A 25067-nucleotide genomic window follows, 5' to 3' on the forward strand; every position below is an offset into this window, starting at 1 on the left:
GCTTTTAGGGTAGACTTCCTTCAAGTTTTGACTTTTATGCCCTTGTTAATGATCATCCCAGCTATCCTTCTTCTCCATCTCGAGCCTTTTCTCTGGCATGCATCCTGGTCAGTATTGCACCCTTCTAGCGCCCTTTTCACTTGCGTCACCTGAATCGTCTCCTACTGACTGGGATCCTTTAATCCTGCACACTTGAGCAACTGTTTTGCAGATAATACATACATTTCACGACATTCTGACCAGTAACCAAGGCTTAGAATACGACTTATCATACGGCCAAGCTTCGAACAGTGAAGTCTCGGGAAATTCAGAAACATAAACTGAAAGCAGGAAATAGATTATATCTTCGCCTCCCGTGGAGATGGTGTTACACAACTCCGATGAATTTTCTGACCGTGAACCCTCCAAACTAATTTCCCCCAATGTGTGTGTAGAGTGAGAAAGCTAAGCTAAGATCTAAACGTGATGAATCATCTTCATGTAGGTCGCGTGCTCTTATTTATAAGGGACGGAGCTTCTAGATTCTTCCTTGTGCTTCCCATTCTGCCCTTGTCCAGAATGCTCCTCCGTCTAGTGAATTTCTTCCATTTTCTGCTCGCTTCCTCTGTCAGCTCCCTTCTCCAGACGATTTCTTCTTCTTCCTGGATCTGGCCTTTTCTCTACACACCTGGCTTACAAAACCTCATCAGACCCGGGAAATTATAGAATTTAACCCCATAACCAATGCATGAAATTAGCCTTATCACAGTACGATATGAGCTACTATTTGACTGATGGGATATACCCTTGGCCCGTATTTGTGAAGATGATGTCGATCCAAAGAAAATTTAGTTTGCCCAACGACAAGAGGCTGCGCGCAAGGATGTGGAGCGGACATTTGGTGTGCTCTAGTCGCGATGGGCTGCGCTGAAGGGTCCAACACGCCTGTGGTATGCTGACTGCATTGCTGATATCATGTACGCATGTATTATCATGCATAACTTGATAGTCGAAAATGAAGGTGCAGAACTCACTTATTGGTCCAATGAAGATGGTGCCGGACCAAGCCACGGTATGGCCACCGCCTCTGTACGAATGGGGATACCCAAAGCGACGCCGAAAGGGTCCAAGCATTTGCTGATATGCGCCAACAAGAAGTCCATATTCGACTACAGCATGATATAATTGAAGAGTTATGGGCACGCATGATTACACGTTGATATCGTTTGTAATTTGTTTGAATGGTTGTTTAATTTAATTTTATTTTTATTGTAGTAGACCTTTTTATAAATGTACTATGTTTATTATTTTTATGTATGGAATTTATGTTTGCACTTTCTCCGTAATTTGTATTGTATTTGTCAATTTATTTGCTAGCCTAGGGCGTTGACTAAGCTATTGCTAAGTAGTTATTTGGTTAAACTATTACTAGACTGTAGGAAGGACATGATGATGTGGCAGGAAGAGTTGCTAGGCTATTCTTATTCTAGATGTTCTTAAGCCCACGTTATACAGTTATCAACCCGATTTACAAGTTTTAATTTGTTTTAATTTAATTATATGTCTTTTCCACGAACATGATCTGTATAATTTTTGTTTTGTGCTAATTATGCTCTTCTATCTCTCTCATCTCCTTTCTCTAGATTTCGATCTCTGCATTCAATTGACCTCAACACGCAGTATTCATTCTCCGCAATGCCGGCGGATCAAAGCGACCTCACAACCGAACAGGTACGCCACATTTTTGCTGGCACACAAAATTGATTTGAAGCGAGAGTTTCGAGTGATTTTTTGCGTTGTCCGAATGATTGGTTTGTTGATTTGGATGGTTTTGTTGGTAGGATTTTGAAATTTGGTTGGTCAGCTAATATATACTGAGATGAGATTTCTGTTTGTTTTATTACGAAGGTTTTGAGCAGGGATATTCCATGGGAGACTTACATGACTACTAAGCTTATATCAAGCACTGGACTTCAGCTTCTACGGCGTTACGATAAGAAACCTGAGAATTACAAGGCTCAATTGCTTGATGATGTATTGCTGCCTCATTATGATTATTGTTACTTCTCATCGTATGCTTAATTTTAAAACTTATGCAGCTTCACTAGATTCTGTGATTTCCTTGTTTATTCGATTCTATTTTGTATCGATTTATTCTGCTGATACCTTAGAACCACTAGCTTGTTTGCTGTGTTTCGAAAATTTATAAGTCCGTTGATGTTTAGTTTCAGTAATTTGTAGCAGTTTGATGTTTTATTGCATTCAGATTCAGATAGATGTCTTACTACTGTTGCAAAATGTTTAATGTTGGATTCTGTTGAAGGATTTGATTAAAATGTCACTTGTTTCAGGATGGTGCGGCTTACGTCAGTGTTTTTGTTAGCATTTTGCGTGACATATTCAAGGAAGAAACTGTAGAGTATGTGTTAGCTCTGTTTGATGAAATGCTTTCAGGTGAGTGACAAAATGCATAGGCTAATGTTTAACCCTCCCTGCCTAACACATGTCATTATAAGTAGCTGATTCTTCTTGTTGTGTTGTTATTGTGCATGGCAGCAAACCCGAAAAGAGCAAGGTTATTTCATGATAAATCACTGGCTGAGGAGGACACTTATGAGCCTTTCCTAAGGTAATGGCCCATAGTTGCTAAACTTTTTGCATTAGACATTGCTATTCATGAAGGATTTTCAGAGGAAGTTTATCACTATGCAACCGACAGTCTTGGCGACTCATGATAAACTTACAAATGATAAAATAAGGGAATATTTGTATATATCAGAGTATCATCTGATACTGAAATTTATGTATCGCTGTATATTATTATATGGTATGGCAGAAACAGTTCACTGAGTACGGTTAATTTTAAAATTCAACAATGGTATGTTGCATGATGTAGTTCTTCCATCTCTGTAGAACAACGATCCCCCATCTAAATATAGATTTTTTTGATTTTGCAAGATTACTCTGGAAAGGCAGCTGGTTTGCTCAGGAGAAAAGCTGTAAGGTACTATCTTTGATAGTCAGGTGCGAAACACTCCATCCCTTGGCATATGGCTGGGTTGTTTTTCTCTTGTATAATCTTCTCTTCCTACCTTTTTTATATTCCAGTGGGAGGTCAAATTCTCAGGGAACGTCCATGTCAAAGAAAGATATCACTACTATAGATGATGTTTTGAAGGGACTGGTAGATTGGTTGTGTGCACAGGTTTGTAGTTCCATGCCTTTTGTCATTTGGTTTCGTCTAGGATAACTAGATAAACTAAGTTCTTGCAAGCTTAGTCTGCTTATGGGACAAAAGTTGCTCCAAGACGGCATGAATAAGAATTTGAAATTTTTTTTGTGCTATGAGATTCCTTGTCAAGGCTTTACAGAGACGAATATAATAACAGTCCTCTCTTCAGTTGCATGATGATAAATGATAAAACACTCCATCAGTAAAACTTTTTATTTATTTAAATCATAATGTATCTAATGGTCTCTAATATTGCCATGTGTGATTTCATTTTTTAATATTTAATACTTCCTCCGTCCCAAGGTAGTTGGGACATTTCTTTTGGGCACATGATTTAAGAAATTGATTTTTAAGAGAGTAAAGTAAGAGAGATGAGGAGAGTAAAGTATGAGAGATGATAAAGTTTATGCCAAAAAAGGAAATGACTCAACTACCTTGGGACAACCTAAAAAGAAATATAACAACTACCTTGGGACGGAGTGAGTACTAAAAAATGATAATTACAACTACCAAATTTAGGGCATATGATCGTGATGTCAATATTATATACTCTTAAAAATATCAACATAGTGACATGGGTATGACACAAAAAATATTGACATTGTACATGCATTATATTGAGATATTATGATTGATATGTTAATATTCAACTAATTATCAAAATATATGAATATTCATGAAAATATTATCATATTTTATCGTCCTAATATATGCAATTAGGATATCGTGAGAATCCTTATAATATTACCTTTAATTTGATATATATTGTGCGGAAAAAATAATTTAAGTCGAGATAGTTATATGAATTCAAAGTTTTGAGATATTTGTATGTCCAAATTGATAGGACATTACATAATTTGATATACACTGCACTTGGGGCATTACATAATTGATATGCGTTTTGATATAAGAATGAGTTTTGATATTAACCCTACCCTATATATTATAGAGTTTAGTTGTCAGGAATATACTGCCATTTTCTTTCTTGCGCTAAAGGAAACATGGAGTCATTGTCAGTATCTATTTAGCAGCAATTATACTTAATACTTTTCTATTTGTGCAGCTTAAGAAACCATCTCATCCTAGCCGTGGCATCCCCACAGCTATTAAATGCCTTGCCACTTTGCTTAAAGAACCTCTAGTGCGATCTTCATTTGTTCAAGCAGATGGAGTGAAGTTTCTCATTCCTCTAGTTATTCCAGCTTCCAGTCAACAATCTATCCAGGTAATCTAAATTCAAAATAACAGTGCAAAACCATCTACTCTGTAAATCCAAATTTAATTGGTTCTATATCTCAACGTATTGCTGTATGCATTTGAAATTGACTTTCCTCTTGTAATTGTAATATTTAATCGTTCATCAATATCTTGATAACTTTGACTTTTGAAACAGCTCTTGTATGAAACCTGCCTTTGTATTTGGCTCCTATCGTTCCATGAGCCTGCAATTGAGTATTTGGCGACTTCTCGGTCCTTGGCACGGTTAATTGATGTTGTTAAAGGGACCACCAAGGAAAAAGTAAGTTCTTTTTTTCTTGTGTGTGACATGAACTCGTTTGAATTTATGATGTCATCCCATTTCTACTGTGGTTGTATCAATGCTTGCTTACACCTTTAATCTTGACATTAGTTTTGTCATCTTAAGTTTACATATTGTTGTGCCCCATCTATAGAAGCTTCTAAAGCCTTGATGTCCTTCTGAGAATATGTCTGTCTCAACTTATGTAGGTTGTGAGGGTAGTCATCCTGACCCTTAAGAATTTGATAAACAAAGCAACATTTGCTGCTGAGATGGTGGACCTGGAAGTTCCACATCTGCTCCAGAATCTAAAAGCGCAGGCATGGAGTGACGAGGTTAGAGGATATATTTACAGGATCCCTTATACTCAGGAAGATCAAGATCTAAATAGTGATACATATTTATTTGCACAATGTAATTTTGTTCCGAGTCGATAACTCCAAGGATATGACTTATGCGCTATAACAGATCATTTTATAATAAGATCATATTTGAATTGTTCCTTTCATTTTAATGATGCGCGCCTAATTTGAGACTTATCTACTGCACAGCAGTAAGCATATTTAATCTGATTATGTGCTTTGTGGTAAGGTCTTGTTGGGCTTCTTTCAGTCCCTAGTGCATTTAGTCTGATTCTCCTTTCTGGTTGAATGAGTTCCCCAATCTCATTATGGGTTATTATATATTTGTAGGATCTACTAGAGGCTATGAATCAGCTGGAAGAAGGACTGAGAGCTAACATCAAGAAGCTAAGTTCTTATGATAAATATTACCAGGAAGTTATCCTCGGACGTCTTGATTGGGCTCCTATGCATAAAGATCCTATTTTCTGGAAGGAGAATATTACACACTTTGAAGAACATGATTTCAAGGTTAGTCCATTTTTATTGCTGCCACTGGAGCACTCTTAACTGAAAAGAGAAAATGACATGTTATCGCTTAGTGTCTGGGTTGGATGTGTGTGTGAAATATAGTTCTTTGTCACAATGAAAACTGTAAAGGTTTTCCAATAGATGGAACTGTCCATCTCATGAAAAGTATGATAAACATTTTTCTGCAGGTACTTAGGATCCTTTTGACAATCTTGGACACATCATCTGATCATAGAACACTCGCTGTTGCTTGTTACGATCTGTCTCAGTTCATTCAGTACCATCCTGCTGGGCGTATCATTGTGACAGACCTGAAAGCAAAGGATCGTGTGATGAAGCTGATGAACCACGAGAGCACAGAGGTTACCAAGAATGCCCTACTCTGCATCCAAAGGCTATTTCTAGGTGCCAAATATGCAAGCTTTTTGCAGGCCTAAATAATGTTAATAGTCTGTTTTTGTGTTATGAACAATAGACGTTTCAGCTTTGTGCATCATTTATTTATTTGTGCTGCTGCTGAACATGTGGACAATTTCTTGTATTTTCTCACACATCCACCCAATAAATTAGACACTGTATTTGTCAAAATACTGTTGGTTTCGTCAACAAAATGATGACTGAATTTTACATTATTTTTTCGTTTTGTTCAAAGTGTAAGGTGAAATGCCTCCGGTAGTTTTGTACCAGTAAAATACGGAGGAATCAAGTGTTTAATAGTTTAGCATTATAAATATAATAACCACAAAAAACAAGTTACTACTAGTACTCCCTCTATCTTAAAATAGATGTCAGCACACTTTCCTTTTTAGTTTGTCCTACAAAAGATATCACATTTGGTTTTTTGAAATAAGCTCTCTCACATTAATATGAATATACTATTTTCTTTCTTCTCCTAACACACTAAACAACGTCTCCTAAAATTTCATATCATTTCTTAAGTATGTGGCGCCTGATGTAGTCTGGGGAGAGAAGGACAACGGAAATGGAAACTTTTTTTACAAAATAATTTCATAGATGGAAATTTTCGAATTTTGAGTTTGGATCATTTGTAGGCACATTGTCATCTACGACAGTTATTCAAAGTGTGGTTAGTTCTCCAAGTTTACTATTCGGCTATTAATATTATGACTTCGATATTTTTTCACAATTGTTTCACGATCAAAAAATATTGATGATGCGCGGATATGTTCTAGTGTCATTACTTCAAGTCAAATTTTCTTGGGGTTTTGAACTCACTTGATATGACAACTTTGACATTGTTCATAAATTCGAGAAATCGTTGTTGATATTGGTCGTTGTTAAAATAAATATTTTTCTTCTGTAGTCGTTTTCTTTATTCTTTTCTTACAACTCTCCTCCAATCCGCCACCCCCATATTTTTCTCCCTCTCTTTACAATTGTCTTTGCCCCTCCTAGCTACATCGTTGTGCATCTCCACCAACACCAACACCAATATCAATGACGACCAAGTCTAGTCATAAAATGGTTGAAATAATCTCTTTCGAAGAATAAAAGTCATGAATTTCAATTTTAATTATAAATAATTGAGTTGTTTATTCAAGTAAATTCTTATGGTTATTTCAAGCAACTTCGCATCAAATAGAGTGTTTGTAAGTTTTGTTCACATAATTTCTCCCAATTTTGTTCTTATGGGAAAATTGCTAAAAAAATGTTAAGGTCAAGATATTATATAGATTCCACGATATAACAATGTTTGAAGGCTGATGCATTTTGGCAGCTATGATATATATAAGTATCTCATATGATATTTAATAAAAAGGGCCAATCATCTTATACAAAGAGATTTATTCCACCAATACAATACATATTTCACTATCTTTCAAACTATATTGGAAAATATATCTATAAGATATAGCCGTGAGCGACCACACTTAAGGTTTACTTGAGAAAAAAAGCAAAATAGAGTACATGTATATATACTTGTTTATTTTTTGAGTTAGAATCTAGTTGGTCTTCTTCCTCCGGTACCACTTTCTCTTTGACAGTTATAATAAACGACAGCTACTGGTGAACCAAGGTTGTAGAGCTCTGCAAAGTCTCTAGTGTTGAAGTTTTGGCGCCACCCAGGCGCATATACTGTCTGGCGACCCAATTGGCGGAACAATACGAACACATAGCGATGGATACCTATCGATGGTTGGGGACTCTCATAGCGCACTATCTCTTGTCCTGCATCATATCAGTCAAAACTATGAAAAAACGTTTTAGCACTATTCAGCTTTGTATACATAACACATAACTCACTCGATTATTTAGCACTATTTAGACTTGAACACACAAACTTTCAGTCCACATGCTATCTATGTCTCTTTTTTTACTTAATACCGCTATTTACCGGTTGGTTCAAATCCTAAACTTATATTTCATCAGTCAACTAATGCATGATGACATGCATATTTATCTATATATAACCAAAAATAACTTCGAAATGCATATTCTTATCGCCAGGGACAGAGCCAGAAAATTGTAGTAGGAGGGGCAAAAATATTAATATATAAATATAAAAATATAATAATAAGAGAAAAAATTTGGGTGTTGGGAGAGGGCCTCTGACATTGCGGCTGTATTCAAAAGGAACACAAATATTTTGTAGTTATTTTTTTAAAAAAATTTCTAGGGCTTATATTTATAGTGCTTATATTTTCATTTGGGCCTTAGGTCTTCCCTATTTTCTAGTGCAAGCGGTGTTTTCCGTAGGTGAGGGGCAAGTAAATCTTTATTTTATTAAAAGAAGGGGGGCAAATTATGCGAATATGTGAGTATTAGATTATTTTAATGTATATGTGTGTGTATATATTGGAGATTGAGGTGGGGCATTTACCCCATCTAAACATACATTAGATCCGTCCCTGCTTATCGCTTTATTTATTTATCTTTTCTACCAAACATGCATTAATGTTGAAAATTATTAGTATGCCCCGGATGGCATGCAAAATAAAATGGGTTGCAAAGTTGATAATGAAACATTAAATGAATATTTTGACATATTTATTTCAAAACTGAATTAGATAATTCACCAAATGTTGCTCCAGTAGTTCCTGGAATATCAGTCACCAACCTATATTAATTAAAGGAAAAAGTTAGAAGTATTAGCTATGATTTCATTCCTACGAGAAATGAAATGAAATAGAAGATGCAATTAGTGAGAAACAATTAATTAAAAGAGTTAGTTAGTTAGTTAGTATTACCAGTGCAAGTACTCCCTCAGATTGGGATCACTAGGGCTTGGAGCATCAGGGTCCACCATCACCTAAAAACAAATAAAAAAAACACTATTCATTATGCTAAGAAGAGGATGAGAGTGTATAGTATGTGTGAAATTGGGCGAGATGTAATTAAATGCAAACTCTATATATACCAGAGTGAAAAAAGTGCGAAGATCATCCCCTCCAACTACAACCCTAGGCTGATTCACGATTTGAGATGGCCTAAATTCACACCCATTGGAGACTTCTCTATTCCCATAAAACACTCTCAAACCAATGGATCTTGTGAAAGGATCCAACACATCGCCTATCACTCTACCTACAACCAAAGGGTCTCTATCTCTTGGCATTTTTATTTTTTTCAAATCAATTTTAATACATGCAATAGTTAGTAACCCAACTATTTATAGTTATCCATCTTCGTCCACCACCACCACTATTTTTATTCCTCGTATTTGGAATTATAGGTCATTCAAAGTTGGCATTCATTCCTCTTTACCTTCACTTTTCGAATATCTCTACTTGACCATGACCTTTTTAATTTCACCATCACGTTCTGTCTACCATATTTCTACCCTTTTACATTCTAGTATTATTTGATAATTTAATTAAATAAATCTTATTTTAATTAATTAATTGAATAAACGAATTAGTAGTATAGCTTTATATATTATTTCTAAACACGCATACATCGAGATTCAATTCATATTTACATAAATTATGTAGTAGTATTTGCCACTACTATAATTATTTAGTATAACCATATAGCCCTGAAAATTTAATCCGCGGGTTTTGGGTATTCCCGACCCAGTCCCAATACCCGACGGGTTTTGGGTACCCGAAATCTGAAATTATGGGTTCGGGTACGGGTTTGGATAGTTAATGTTAGGATTTTTCAGGTTTAGGGTACCCGAAACCCATATTAGGGTACCCGACTAATATCCGATTAAACCCGATTAATTATGTATTTGTGATAAATATTTTTATTTAGTATATGGCCTATAGCTCGTAGGGTAAATCTAGGATAACTTTATTTAATCACATGTAGATTTATAAATTTTTCATGTGCCTCATTTTTTCAAGTTTCTATTTGTCTAATGTCTATTTTATACTATAATATAGAATTATAGTCAATAAATAGTACTCCATCCGTCCCATAGTAGACGGTACACTTGGAGAATGACACAATATTTTAGGAGATGTTGTTTTGTGTGTTATGTAGAAAGAGAAAATAGTATATTTATATTAATGTGAGAGATAGCTTTTTCCAAAAAAGTAAATATGACATTTTTTTGGGACAAACTAAAAAGAAAGTGTGACATCTATTATGAGACGAATGGAGTATAAGTATTGTGTTATTTTTAATAATTTATATTCTCATCACAATTTAATTTATGTAAAAGAATAAATTTTAAATATAATAATTCCGGGTTTATGAGTAAACGATTGGTTGGGTTCGGGTACCCGCATCGGGTATTAGTATAAGTATTGTGTTATATTTAATAATTTCTATTCTCATCACAATTTAATTTATATAAAAGAATAAATTTTAAATATAATAATTCCGGGTTTATGGGTACCCGATTGGTTGGGTTCGGGTACCCGCATCGGGTATTAGGGTACCCGAATTCACATACGGATTGAGTATTGGGTATGACATTTTTGAGATTTTGGGTTCGGATACCCGAATTTTCGGGTTTAGGTACCCACGGGTACCCGAATTTACACCCCCTATAACCATAGTAGGCCACGTTCAATCAAAGAAATAAATAAAGAATAAAAAATGACACTTTTTACAACTATCCAAAACTGCTTTATTCCAGTTGGCATAATCTTATCGTGCTTTTAGATATGGAGACAAGGGCTCTCTAACAATAACATTGGATGCTGTGCAATATTTTAAAAAGTAAACGAATCGGCCAAGCTAATGATTTAGGCCGATTTGTCCATTAAATTACAACTATTGAAAGATTCTATTTTCGTTTGTAGTAGTATTTAAGGGTTGATCTCATAGAAGGAGTGATCAGTTATTTAGTTGGATATAAAGTGAATAAATGAAGACTAAGGTTTAACAAAAGTACTAGATATACTTACAGAGTTATAGAACTAAAGCTTGTTGAACACATAGCAAATAGTCCCTATTAATTAAACTATTTTTCCTACATAGAGTAATTAATGCTAGACTAATGATCTGGTGCTATCGTAGTTGCACTGGAGTGTCCTAACTTGGGGTAGAATGGACGTTGTGTTCCCACTCCCCACGTACATGTTTAAAGAAATTTACAAGTTCCTTTTTAAAAATTCCTTCCAACATGCTATTGATTAATACTCCTTCTGTTACATAGTAGTGGACACATTTCTTTCCGGCACAGAGATTAAAAAAAGGTGCGTAACGTATTAAATAAAAAAATAATAAAGTATGAGAGAGAAAAACGTAAAGAGAAGAACGTAAGAGAGAGGGAAAAGTAAATAGGAAGAAATGTGTTGACTTTTTACTAAAAAGAGAAATGACTCCACTACTATGGAACGTATCAAAATGACAAAATGACTCTATTACTAAACGGAGGGAGTATAAGGCATGTTGGGATATCGAACCCATAGTGAACGGTGACTCTAGCCTATAAGGATTGATAGCGCGAGGTGGTTGGTTGGCTGTGCAGACACGCTTCATCTTTTGGATTTGGTTTCTGACTAACTAATCTAGGCAGAAACTTAATGGAAAGGTAAAGAACTTGGGCAACTAAATTAACTAGGCACGTAAACAAGAAGTTGCTAAGAAAGCAATAACACTTCAGCATTTAAAGAAAGCGGTAAACTAATCTAGGAAAGCAAGTTAAAGTTGGGCAGGTACATGTTGTTGATGGGAATCAATAATGTGCTGCGGCACTTTGATATTTGAAGAGAATATATATATAGATATATTTCACTAAATAATGAATATGATATTTTATTGAATGAATCCTTTTTTTTTTTTTTGAATGAAATGGTGGAGATTACAATGGTATTTATAGATACATACATGACTATTTACTAAGGGACATGACTCGATACTAAAGGGACATGACTTTTCATCTAGGTATATGACTCTATACTAAGGTACATGATTCTACAACAATGTACATGACTCTTCATCTAGGAATATGACTCTTCAAGAAGGTCTCTTCATTGAGGTTCATTACTGCAAAAATTACATTTTCAACATATGTGAGTGGACATGCGAAACAGTGTGCGGCGGTGACAAAGAGTAGACATGTATTCACATATAGTTGCAGACATCGAAAGAAACAAAGGAACATTTTTTAAACTAATCTAATCCTAGACAGAAGGGATGAAAAGCTTGCACTATACCATGAGATGCGAAAGGAGTAAAAGGTGAAAAGAGAGGTACTAAGGCTCCACATCCGGAAAATAGGGGGAGGCGGCAGATTGTGCCATCCTTCATGCATATTTTAAGGAAACCCTAATTAACACATAAGAAAACATGAAAAAATACTTTAAAAGATCTAAACATCTAATTTAACTAAAAACAAAGAACAACAATGCAAGATCACGTCTCTTAAGCTATGAAGCTTGAAGAAACGAAGATCTAAATAAAGAGTTAGGCACCAAATGGTGGCCAACACGACTAAATAGATGCAGTTTACGCTAATCTAACCTATCTAAAGCATGCAAAACATAAATTAACTAACCATTCATTGAGAAAACTTGAAGTAAATGCTAAACAAAGTTATCTACCAAACCTTTGAGCATTTAAAACTAAAAACGGAAATCATGCGCAAGCATTTAAGATCTCTAACTAGAAAGCATCATAACTCATGAAAAATTATAGAAACGCGTAGATTGAGCAAAAATTGTAATAGTTGAATGGAAAGCTTGTAAACTAGAAAGCTGGAGAACGAGCGCTTGAAATCGTAAAGAAAGCTTGTAGAGTGATCTAGAACGCAAGTACTCTCTCTGTACAAAAAGAATATGCATTTCGGGTTCGACACAGATTTTAATGCAAAATTGGTAAAATAAGAGAGAGGTAGAGAGAAAAAATAATTAAAATATTGTTAGTGGAGAATGGGTCCCACCTCATTAGAGAGAAAAGAGTTACCGAAATTAGAAACTGCATATTCTTGTGGGACGGACTAAAAAGGAAAGAGTGCATATTCTTGTGGGACGGATGGAGAAAGAAACCTTTAAACATTCAAAGTTTGAAAGCATGTAAACTAAGCTAACTAAATTTAACTAAGGATAGAATCTAAAGTCTTTTTTTTCTAAGAGCACAAGTGGCTCTTTTGTAGTTTTCAGCCAAGAGGTAAGGATCCCGGATCACGGGTGTCACAAATTCCATAGAGAGCTCAATCTTCAAGAAGTCCACCCTTTTAGTTTGCAATTGGAACCGTTTGCCAGATTGAGTTCTTGTTCCAAGTTGGCTAACTTTCTTAGCTTGAGCACCTGGAACCACTTGATCATCCTTCTTCATCGTGCAAAACCCTTCAATCTTCTTCTCTAGTTCGGATTGTTTTCTCTACGAGGCACCTTAACATATCCTTCTCTAGTGGAAAAGTGACCTAGAATTTGTGACACAATTCATCCTATCAACTAACTTCCCAAAGCCGACAAATCTTGTGGTTAGCTGAACACTTTACACAACATATTCTTATCAAACTAAACTTCACAAAAGCGGAGCATGTATTAACTCAACTTCGAAGACTCTTTCACACCTATTTCATTTATATATTTCATTCTAAACAAGATAAAATTCACAAGTTGCCCATCTATATTATCATCCAATTTCTAAGTTAAGGGACATATACTAAAATCAACACAAATGATTAAATACGATACCTCCACAATCAAAACAATCAATTCATATCTCATCCAAATTTTCCTTCCATAGTGAGTATGAAGAAACATCTGGAACCATAAATGACCCAATGATGTCATAACCAGAGGCTCATTCCATGCCTGCCGCTCTGCGGGATGTGAAGTTTTGAAATTTTTTCAAGGATGGGCTACCAAGAACGTTGAGGAGATAGGGTGGGCAGTTGGGACTTAGTATAGATCATATATGAATGGTAATTAGAGCCGGCAGCTCTGCCGGGGTCCCTTATCTGTGAAGAGGAAGAGCATCCGGGCGAGGCTTTCACTTATTTTTCTCATGGAGATCGAGGCACCAATACAACTTCTCGGCTAAGTCCTCTTGATCAATTATGTATGTTAGCATGTCATGTCGTGATGACTTTTTCTAGATTGGATCTAGAGCTTCCAGAGCGCCATCAACTAGATTTGAAAATCTTACAATAAGAAAGGTCATAAGAAAAGCAAGAAACCTTCCGACCAGGCTTCTTAAAGTAGAAAACTACCCATAGTGTCAAGTTATCGATTATCGGAAATATAACTGCCGCTTATCTTATGCCATGCTTCTTCTTCTCTAAATCGGTTCCTGGTGTTAGTCGGTCAAGATTCGCCCTCAAGATAGGGAAGAGCTTTTACTCTAGGTTAGGTCGGTCACATAATTCATGCAACAACGGAGAAAAGTAGTCACACATGCTAAACTAGAACACCATGGAATTTATAGTGCTCTCCAATTGCCGGTGGTAATCCATCTCCGAGATAGATGATGGACTCTGGATGGTCGATCTTCTTATCCCTTCTTTTTTTCCTTCTTCTTTTCTTCTCCCTCCTTGCTCTCTATTTTCGTGTCTATCAACCCCTCCAAAACTATCTTAGAAAGTTGATTTAAAACATGGTCACGCAAACTGGTCAATCTAAGTAAGTCGATGAGTTCGATAGGGTGCCCAATTCAGCGACTTATGGACAAACTGGTCAATCTAGTCGCTGAGTTTTGACAGGTTTCTAGCTCATCGACTTATTAAGATGCTTATTGACATGCGAATGCTTTTCACATTCTAGCTTTGTTTTCACCCCAGTGCTCGACATCATTCGAGCTCCGTTTACACATGTTTCACACCTGCAATAAAGAGAATGAACTTATGTAAGTCCAAAAACATATAGAACCATTCAAAACTACGGGGTCAAAAATTGTATATTAAATTCACATACACAATGATGACATAATTTTCCTTGGCCATGAAAGCAGCAGCGCGGATCCAGGAATTTCGTATTGGGGGTGCGATTAATAATTATATCAACTTGAAAATTTAAAATTCATCAATCTTTTTCTTTTGTAATTTCAATTTTTTTCCAAAAAAAAGTCACTTCATTATATATAAATATAGATTATTTTTAGTGTTAAAGAAATGTTGGTAACTGAAATGGAGATTCTTAGTTATGTAGATAATAGAGGATTTATTTTTGCTTAGAAGAAGTTGTATAACTATTAAAAAAAATACAAAATGCATCATAGTTTCTATATAATCTTAAATATAAGCATAATTAGAACCACAGAGATTATATGCAATCATAATTTATTGTTTATACAAATGAGAAAATATATAATAAATAATAAATTATAGTATTTAATCATACATTGCTTAGAACATACTTCCTCCATCCCATAAAAATATGTGCACTTTACATTTTCGTCCGTCCCATAAAAATATGTGCATTCCATTTTTAGAAATTTATATCAATTTAATAATGTAGGTCTCACTATCCACTAACACTACTTTAACTATCATTATCCCTCTCTCTTACTTTACCATACCATTTCCTCCCTCTCTCTTATTTTATCAATTTTATCTTAATTCTCGTGCCATACTCATTGCACCTATTTTTATGGGACGGAGGGAGTATAATAATAAATATTATTCAATTATACACAACAAAAAAAAACAGTTAATAAATTAAAATAGAGATCCATGACAAGAAAAAAAAAAAAAAAACAAACAAACAAACGTGTTTGGGAGGATTCCAACCAAGATCTGAGCTGTGACATGAGAGTATATTTTTTTTTTTAATCAAAAGACCCTCGGTGTGAGATAGGGGTTTAGGCATATCCCCAACCCCCAAATAAGATCAAAATGCATCATTTCAAAACATAATCTAAGCCCAAAGTGACTTGAATCCAAAGATAGAACAAGACAAAGTAAACTGAAAGCCCCACAAATCGGGTACCTCCGTGCTATCAGAACTTTGTTTTTTTTTTTTTTTAAACACCTAGCGGTGGAGGGTTCGTGGGTCCCTCGTCCCTATATAGCAGATCAGAAAGAGGTACAATACTTGGCCACGCCCAAAAGTGACGTGACGGGAGCTACAATACAATCATTCCAATCGGCCCTTCACAAGGACAAAATAAAACTACAAAGGCAAAAGATATCTAGGGGACTATCACCACAAGAGTATGGGGGGACAAGCCATGGATGGCTCGACACCTATCTACTCTATGGCGATCACAAAAGCGCAGCCGCCAAATTTCAATCAACGGGGAGTGGAATCCAAGTCGGGATCCTCGTCGCACACACGAATGTTTGGTATTCCCATCTCTTCCATTCGAACATTGGCTTTAAGCAATCTTGGGGCTGTTGAATCAGTGAAGCGAGTGTGTTCATCTATTTCCAAACCCATTTTGGCAAGGAGGTCGGCGGCTGTGTTTTCCTTCCCGATGGGTGAAGGAAATGCGGAAGTTTTCATGTCTCCTATGCAAAGCCAATAGGGCCATGGCTCGCCGTGAATGAGCTGGTCCCCAACTCGATCCCTTGGCTAAGCTGACTGCTTGGGCGGCGTCCGATTCAACCCAAATTAGTTGGGCAAACTCCCTGGCCAAGGCTAATCCATGGTGGATAGCTAATAGTTCAGCCTCCAGCGCAGAATGTGCGTCCAAGGGGGTGGAGAAGGCAGCAAGCATTCTGCCCGAGTGGTCTCGAATAATGCCTCCACCCCCGGCCCTGCCTGTTGTCTCTGAGAAGGCTCCGTCCGTGTTCAGTTTGATCCACGGTTGGTCTGGGCAGTTCCATTTCACCACCATGGCGCGTGGTATTGGGCGCCTTCCTTCAACATGGCTTGGGCTGCACACTCCGAGCTTGACATTCTTCCAATGCTTCGGCTTACAACTTCCATTAGCAATGTTGTTTCGGACAAACATTTGGACTTGCCAGATCACATTGAAAGGCTTGAACTGTGTCTCTTGATGTCGGCTTCTGTTCCGTTCAGCCCAAAGAAACCACATGATGAGGTAGGGCATGGATCGGCTAAGGTGTTTCTTACTTGTTTGCTGGGTTCTTTGGGGCCACACCTCTAGCCTATCTGGGATTGTATCATTGATGCGGAATGATGGAGAAGAACCCTTGAACCAGCGGTCGAACTCTCTCCAAACTCTGGATGCCCCATAGCCTTGGATGAAGAGGTGCTGGAGGGACTCCGTACCCAACCTAAGGGGGCAGAAAAGACACTTAGATGCCAGCTCAATTTTGCGCCATTGGAGCTTGGAGTCGACTGGGATTCGCTTTAAGAGGAGTTTCCACGCAAATATGGCAATGGAAGTGGTGAGACCAGCCTTCCAAATGTCATCAAGGCCTGGAACAATTGGTCTCTGTGTTCAGATGGTGTCCCGTGTCGAGACCATCGAGAAATTGCCATGCCGGGACAAAGTCTAGCTCGGGATATCAGGCTCCCCCGTGATGATTGGGGTGTCTTGGATCTTCTCAATAACGTGTTGTGGGAGCCCAGCCTGATCGTGGAGCTGTTGAAGTTTGGCCTCGTCCCAAGCTCCATTATTAATAAATTCCTAGACAAGTGTCCGAGGGTTACCTCAATCATTGAGGCATAGTTCCCTTAGGGTGGTGTTGGCACACCAGGTGTCGTCCCAAAAGTAAACATGACCCTCTCCGACTAGCCACCGAATGTGCGGTTGCGCATAAGGGCGTGCTCTCAAAAGCCTCCTCCATGTTGGGCTCGCTCGGCCCGTGCCTCCGTGCACGATTGGCGAAGAGGAGGACCCATATTTGATCAACATGTATTTCGCCCAAAGGGAATTTTGCTCCCGAAATCGCCACCATAATTTGATCGTGAAGGCTCGCAAGACCTCTCCGAAATTGCGAATGCCAAGCCCTCCTTCCGCAATAGGGCGGCCGATCTGATCCCAACTAATCCGTGCTATCAGAACTGACCTCAAACTAGGATGAACAAGTGGAAAGACTAAATACCAAGTATTAAATACTATCATAATAACAAGATCAATCCACATCTCTAAGTCGGAAGCGAAAGTTAGGATATCTAAGCTGGTCCATCCTAACAAGTGACTTTAGGTACCGAGACGCAAAGACCGAATCATAGAAGGACAAGGCAGGGGTCTGGGCCCTCCTCCCTGTAAGAAAGTCGGCAACACGATTTCCCTCTCTGTAGATGTTTGAGACTCGGATCTGCTGCAAAAAAATCAAATTGCGAATTTGAGCCATATAATGTTTGAGATCAGCAGAACAAATTGTCCAGATGACATGAGAGTATTCTATAACTAGGCTATTTAGTATTCTGGGGGTTCAATCGTACCCGCATGTACTTAACTGGATCAGCTACTGAATGAAAGCATATATGGTCATAAAAGAATGACAACATCTTTGCGTGCAATGGAAGAACAAAATGAGTGAAAGAAAGAGTAAAGTATGAGTAAGAATAATGTGTTTGCTCCATTAATTATTCATGGAGTAAACAATGATATGATATGTAGGGATGTCAGCGCAATCCACAATCCATGGGCTGGCCCACATAGCCCGCTAAATTTAGAGTTAGTGTTGTAGATTTTCAATCTGATAAAACTACAACTTGTATGGACAGACCCGAAACTCGATGGGTGGCCCGGTGGGTTGGACCTATGTACAACTATTGTCTATTATTTCTTCATTTTTAACAAATAATTTGACATTTCGTTTATTATTTTAATAGCATAAATAATTGTATGAAAATATTTAAGCATATATACATATATATATATATATGTTAGATTTTTATTAATATTATCATATAAATAAATTAAAAAGTTTCATATTAACCATACAAAATATTCTATTTTTAAAAAATGCTTAAAATTTCTCAAATTATTTTTAATTTTTATTTTATTCCTACAAATTTTAAATTAGTATTTAATTATGTTTGACTTTAAATATTTGTCTTAAAATTATCACAATTAAATGATTTACATCCCATAAAAATGAATATTCTCATCATTATGTATTGGATTGATCGAATGTTAATTTTATCGGTAGCAACCAAATTATCCCACTGGGCTAGCCCCGAAATCTGAATATTTTGGGTTAGGGTCGAATATTTATAACCCGATAACATCACAAATCGATTAACCGGCACCCGATTAATCCAAAGCCTGAGTAGGGTTGGTCCGAAACTCACTGGACTAACGCGATTGACATCCCTAAACTGATATGCATGTGAATTTTATAAATTAATAACATCATGAAATACTTTATAATAAAAGAACACCTTAAAACTACAAAATTATACTCCATCTGTCCCATAATAGGAGTCACAATTGGTATGGATACAGATTTACGAAATGTAAAAAATAGTGGGTTGAAAAAGTTAGTGGAATATGAAACCCAATTTTTATATTGATTTTATAATAAAATGTGAGAAAAGTTAGTTAGTAAAATGTGAGACCTACTTACTATTTATGGTAAAGGTGAATAAGACTCTTATTGTGAGACGAACTAAAATGACAAATTGTGACTCTTATTATGGGATGGAGGAGTATATTGCTATTTTCACTATAATTATAAGGACTCGTTTGATAAAAAAAGATGGAATATGAGAAGATATGTAAAACAAGATAAAAAATACGGGCTTCATGTCAGGATATGCAAATATATAATTTTATTTTTTTTTTTGATAGAAAAGAAATTATTTAAATTTGTATAGATATTATATAACATGGCTTAACTTGACAAATTGGTGGGTTACATAAACATGATTAAAGTTATAATTTTGGTAAGATTGGATAGGGCACTTGTCTTATATTGGGATTAAGTTAAGCTTAACAATGATATCAAACAATTAGAAATGTCCATATATAATTCTCTATCTTGGTATTACTAACTTATCAAACATGTCCTAAGTGTGCAATAACAATTAACACAATCACTAACAAAAGAAGAAATAGCAAATATGACAAGTAGGAGAGGGAAAGAAATGCACTTTATGGCAAAAGAATGTATTCTCTCTTAATTGCTTCATTGAACAAGGCAAGCTTTCCTCTACAGTGGACTAGATTTGAAACTTAATAACAAGCCATACATATCAAGCCACATACCAAGATTGACTTAATAATTCGCACAATCAAACTATTCACTAACTTCAAATCTAGAGCTAGAATTGGCAGATTCATCAACCTGGTCAAGAAATAAAAGAATTTCTACAATTGAGTATTCTTATTCTGCATGAATGATGCATCAAGGGTTGTTCTCCACCTTGATCTCTGCATTCTCCAGTTTTCTCTTTGTAGCTTTCCTCTTCTGTTGGATTATCCGGATGTACTCCATCATGATCACGTGGACCTTGGGAGCGAGCTTACTCGTCGAGGTGATGTTGAGGCCTGACTTCTTGAGAGTGCGTACCAAATGCCTTTCAGCCTTTTGGATATGGGGAGGGCAAAAAGAAGGGACCGTTGATCTAAGTATTGGTTTTCCACAGAGTATCGGTCCTGTAGTCGAACTGATACTGCTAACCATGAAAGATAAAACGAAAAAGTATCAGCAAACATGACACATCAGACATCAGGCCTCAAAGTAAAATTAACCATGTGAAATTTATTTGAAACTGGAAAGAGATTTCCAGATGCTCAAGAATGATTGCCAACAGAATCTTATGATGTTTCCCAGATGTTACTATTTGAATATGATAGGTCTGAAAAGGAAATTCTTCCAACCAGAGATAGACAACGCAGCTGATAAAAGATATCTTACACCATATGTAAATTTTGAGAGAATAAAATTTAAAAAATACAACAGTGGTCCACATTTAGATGATCACTGAAAAATCATAGCCTATGGAACCAATAATCGCCAGCTACAGCTCCCCAAAAAGGAAAGAAGAGAATCAGCTCTTACACCAGAAATCTAGCCTGCTTTTCTTAAAAAATAGTTTCAAATGCTAAATTATCTTGAAGTCACCTTTTCCAGGCCTTCCAAGGAATCAGTTCTAGAAAGTAAAATAGCAGACACTGAGTGCAAGAAAAATTAACTAGAATCTTCTCATAGCATTGGCAGCTTTCAACCATCATCAGATGGCAACTTGAGAAAAAGGTAAAAATTCGTAGCAAACTAGCAACAGTGGAAACTACAAAAGAAAAGTAAAGTAGAAGCACGATCCAAATGCAGTTGCAGAATTACAATCAGGAATGCTTATCATTGTGCCTGAATTATCTGCACTTTTTGCCTAGTGCACCAAAAGCTATTCATCTATTATTGCAGGTTTTAAAGGTGTATACATGAAGACATCATTTGCACAATTGCACCAGAATATATTTTATAACGGTACTATTCCTTTCGTTTTTCTATTCACGGTAAAGTCTTCATAAAAGTGTACTACTTGTGCAGTTGGAGATGCTATAACTATCTCCTGCTTAGCCAGACATTAAAAAGGTTCTGGTTAAAGTTATTGGTACCTATTAGATGAGTGTTCTTTTCAGGAAAGAAACTTCCACATACCTGACATAAAAATTAAAAAGATATTCCTTTATATGTGACGTTAGAATAATATATAGATATTCCTTTATGATCTTAAAACAGAAGGAAGAGATATATGCGTGAAACATAGAATCCATCGTAGAAGACTTTATCAGTAAACACAAGTGAGTCGTGTGACTAACACCCATCCATTTTAGCAGGAAGAAAAAAATTCCAAAGAGGCACTTCTGGTTATACTCTTGGTACCTATTGGATGAGCATCCTTTTCAGGATGGAAACTTCGTCATACATGGAGTAAGTCAGTAAACAAATATAAAGATATTCCTTTATATGTGACGTTAAAGAAGTATATAGATATTCCTTTATGATCTAAAACAGAAGGAAAAGATATATGCATGAAACATAGAATCCATCAACGAAAACTTCATCTGTAAACGCAAGTGAATCACGTGACTAACAACCTCCTTTCGGCAGGAAGAAAAAGTTACAAAAGATACGTTTCACAGGATGAAAATATAGTGGTGTATGAATCAAAGCAAATCGTTTTCTGCATGAATATGCAATTTTGCACATAATTCAAATGGAGTTTCACATCAACTGAAGTATTCAAAGTTGAAGCGCATTATCCAGGTGCAAAGTCAACTACGTTGCTACAAAATTTACCATGTAATTCAAAATTGGATGAGTTTGGAATTGTGACTGACCATGATAAGATTTCTAAACAAACAATCTCAACTAATTCTTCATAATATAAAAAGAAAAGAAAAACACCTTAAGTGCAACTGGCTGGGCATATTTTAGACATTTATCACTACTTCTACCCAATATTATAGGTCGAGTTCAGAGGACATGGAAAAGTGAAAGTTCCTTATCATATTTTATTTTCTTGATAAGCAGTAGTTGAATATTAGTGGTGAACTGGTAAAACATCATTATTAATTTAAATGTGAAATGGAAGTTTTAACTTTTAAGTGAAAATACTTAAAAAAGTTAGGACTAGGGGTGCACTTTGTTATCTGTCTAATGACTTAATAATATTTATTAAGAAAAAGGGTTTTTAAAATTGGTCCATATATCAAACTTATCAAAGTTGATCATAGGTCAAACTTAGAGTAATTTGTTTTATGCTCTGCATGCTTGTAAGAATTAATGAGTTTGTGAGTTAACCATCGCAAACTGCACATGCTTGGTCAAGTTGCATCCAGGGCACCAATTTTATACCAAAGTCATGAGAATCCAGTAAGAATATAGCATTTCCAAGATTATTTAAGTCTCATTAAAGTTTCTCTCTTCAGTCGTATTTTGTTTCTTCTTCAAGCATCAAGGCAAGGATCAACGACAAATTTAGGTTTGGTTTGTATGTCAATCAGTGTTGTTAGAACTTAGGGGCGCAGTGGGGCGATTATGTCAAAAATCCACGGCACGGGGCGATGGGGCATGCGCTCCATGAATTGGGGCGAACTAACAGATTAGAGTTCTTCTATTCTCGATATATTCAAAAAGAATTTGAGTAGAAGAAGAAGGAAGAATTAATTGAGAAAAGGAGAATAATAGCTGCAATTTCGGAGAATTGAAGAAGTTATATTTTTTAGGATATGTTTGGAGATTTAAAGGAAAAGATTTGAACATTCCCTGTAATTGAGTTAGTTTAGGAAAAGAAGATTTGAAGGTTTTAGGGTTTACTAATTTAAAAAATTAGGCGCCCCAGCCACCTCAGGCCGATTCAGTTGCCGCCCTGAGCACGCCTGGGGAGCATTTTTAACGACAATAATATCTCGGGGCGTGCTTTTAACAACACCGATGTCAACAACTCCTACCCATTAAGCTCAGTGATTTATTGTATTACCATATGCAGCATCTTCCTAGTTTCATCCCTAGATTCTCCACGGGTTTCACAAACGGATTTAATAAATAAGACAGTTATATCTGTCCAAAATAGTCATTCCATTTGTACAAGAGAAAAAAAAAAGAGTGTCATGCATAAGATTTGATTGAGTCCAAGTTGTGTCATAGAAAGATAGCCCTTCTGCAAATCATGAGAAAGGTAAAATATATACTAGACTATTTAAAATAGCTCTACCGCATAAAACACAAATAGAGAGTAATCAAATTAATTGCAAGTAACATAAGACATCAAGGAGATCAACAATGAGCAGTAGTAAATTTTGTCAAGCAGTGGCATAAAAGCAGTCTTCCAAGGTCAAAACATGTACATTACATACAACATAGCAAGATCACAGAAATATAAGAATCCAAAGCTATTAAGAGCAACCAGCATGACCAATTAGATTGAGCACCAGCAATTAGCATATGCAAAGCTGATTTGATTGAGTCCAAGCTGATATTAGCAATTAGCATATGCATAGGTAATTTCTGATTGGCTACATAAATCAAGAAGTAGTTCAACCATCCAACAAAATCTAATACTAGTCCAATCAGAAGCATAAGAATAAAAAATAAAAAATAAAAAAATAAAAAAGCAAGCAAACCTCTTAATGTTGAAATTGCAAGGTTTGTATAGGGTCTGTTTGGTATCAGAGAGTATATGCATATGACAAAAGTCCGTTAGAACCATCGCCTTTGCCTTACAACCGTTGACGCCACACCTACCAGTGGAATCGTTATCCGAATTGATCCTCTGATTCTCCTCATTCTCCTCAACGAAGGGGCTTTTCCCATACTGCCAATAGTACTCCCTGTACTTCAATTTCAGCTCCTCAAACAATAGCCAATACTGGTGACGATAAATCCTCTCCAGCTGTTTCAGTCTCCGTTTGCGCCGCTCGAAGACTTCTTGTTGGGTCAGGAATTCCGATTTCGATAAGGCGGCGTCTTGTTCGGAACCGTCGATGCGAATTGCGACGGGCGAAGGATCCGGCATTTCGGCGATTGAGGGATGGTTGTGGATGGTTGTGGGGTTGTGCATTATCAGCAAATTTTACGCTTGCTGAGTTGTACGGAAGCAAGGATTTTGTAAGGGTTTATATATACCTCTTTACCACTTAACCATCTCCAGTACAATATTACAAAACCAATCCCATTACAGATTTTTAAAGCAAAAATACTTATTTTTAGATTTATACTAAAATTATAAAAAAAAAACTTTTCAGATTTTGATTTATTGCATTTAAGTCCAAATTATTTTAAATTTATCAAAATGGAAAAGGGAATGAAGATAAGTAAAAATACACAGTGAAAACTTAAAGGATGCAGAGCGTTCCGGCGGCTAGGAGAAGAAGATATTAAAATAACCTAATGTAATTCTAATAATATTTGGTTAGTAATTAATTATGGGCTGGTCCATATCTATACATATATAAAAGGCGAGTTTTGGCCTTTTCTTGAAATATTTATCTGTTTTGTCCTTATTCTGAAATATTTATAAGTTATGGACCAATTTGAATATTTTAAGTAACTCATGAATATTTATTTAGATATTTTAATGAGCATTTGACTAATTCTTAAAGCACTACAATGACTCATTGGTGGTTACAAATATTTAAATAGAATAATGAGTATTTAACAAATTTTGTAACCTATATTGTCTTGATTTTAAAATTATGATGTTTTAATTCCATGATCTCTCATTTACTAATTTTGTACCTATAAAAGGCATAGAATTGTGGATGAAATACAATATACACACTAACAAAACAT

At 36.1% G+C, this 25067-nt stretch overlaps 3 protein-coding genes across 4 annotated transcripts; 1 reads left to right on the forward strand and 2 right to left on the reverse strand.

Moving 5' to 3' along the window:
- Positions 1 to 1535: 1535 nt before the first annotated feature.
- On the forward strand, positions 1536 to 6234 carry LOC125186798 (V-type proton ATPase subunit H-like). Its single transcript, XM_048083239.2, has 11 exons — positions 1536 to 1710; positions 1888 to 2013; positions 2331 to 2433; positions 2536 to 2608; positions 2938 to 3003; positions 3088 to 3184; positions 4275 to 4436; positions 4605 to 4730; positions 4940 to 5065; positions 5423 to 5602; positions 5791 to 6234. Exons 1-11 carry the CDS (start codon positions 1675 to 1677, stop codon positions 6037 to 6039), a joined length of 1344 nt encoding a protein of 447 aa, XP_047939196.1. The 5' UTR covers positions 1536 to 1674; the 3' UTR covers positions 6040 to 6234.
- A 1114-nt stretch (positions 6235 to 7348) lies between these two features.
- On the reverse strand, positions 7349 to 9213 carry LOC125190800 (protein VERNALIZATION 3-like). Its single transcript, XM_048088203.2, has 4 exons — positions 8982 to 9213; positions 8812 to 8873; positions 8641 to 8681; positions 7349 to 7792 (listed from the first exon to the last, which is right to left on the reverse strand). Exons 1-4 carry the CDS (start codon positions 9177 to 9179, stop codon positions 7560 to 7562), a joined length of 534 nt encoding a protein of 177 aa, XP_047944160.1. The 5' UTR covers positions 9180 to 9213; the 3' UTR covers positions 7349 to 7559.
- Positions 9214 to 19902: 10689 nt separating this feature from the next.
- On the reverse strand, positions 19903 to 24420 carry LOC125186124 (uncharacterized). 2 transcript variants are annotated; one of them, XM_048082456.2, is made up of 2 exons: positions 23900 to 24420; positions 19903 to 20445 (listed from the first exon to the last, which is right to left on the reverse strand). In XM_048082456.2, exons 1-2 carry the CDS (start codon positions 24334 to 24336, stop codon positions 20175 to 20177), a joined length of 708 nt encoding a protein of 235 aa, XP_047938413.1. In that variant the 5' UTR covers positions 24337 to 24420; the 3' UTR covers positions 19903 to 20174. The 2 variants fall into 2 exon arrangements, with proteins under 2 accessions (XP_047938413.1, XP_047938414.1); XM_048082457.2 differs by having other exon boundaries at positions 19903 to 20442; positions 23900 to 24416.
- Positions 24421 to 25067: the final 647 nt, after the last annotated feature.

Source organism: Salvia hispanica, chromosome 5 (genome assembly GCF_029641045.1).
Source record: "Salvia hispanica isolate PSC_SH4W2 chromosome 5, Shi_PSC_v1, whole genome shotgun sequence".
Taxonomy (NCBI): Eukaryota; Viridiplantae; Streptophyta; class Magnoliopsida; order Lamiales; family Lamiaceae; genus Salvia; species Salvia hispanica.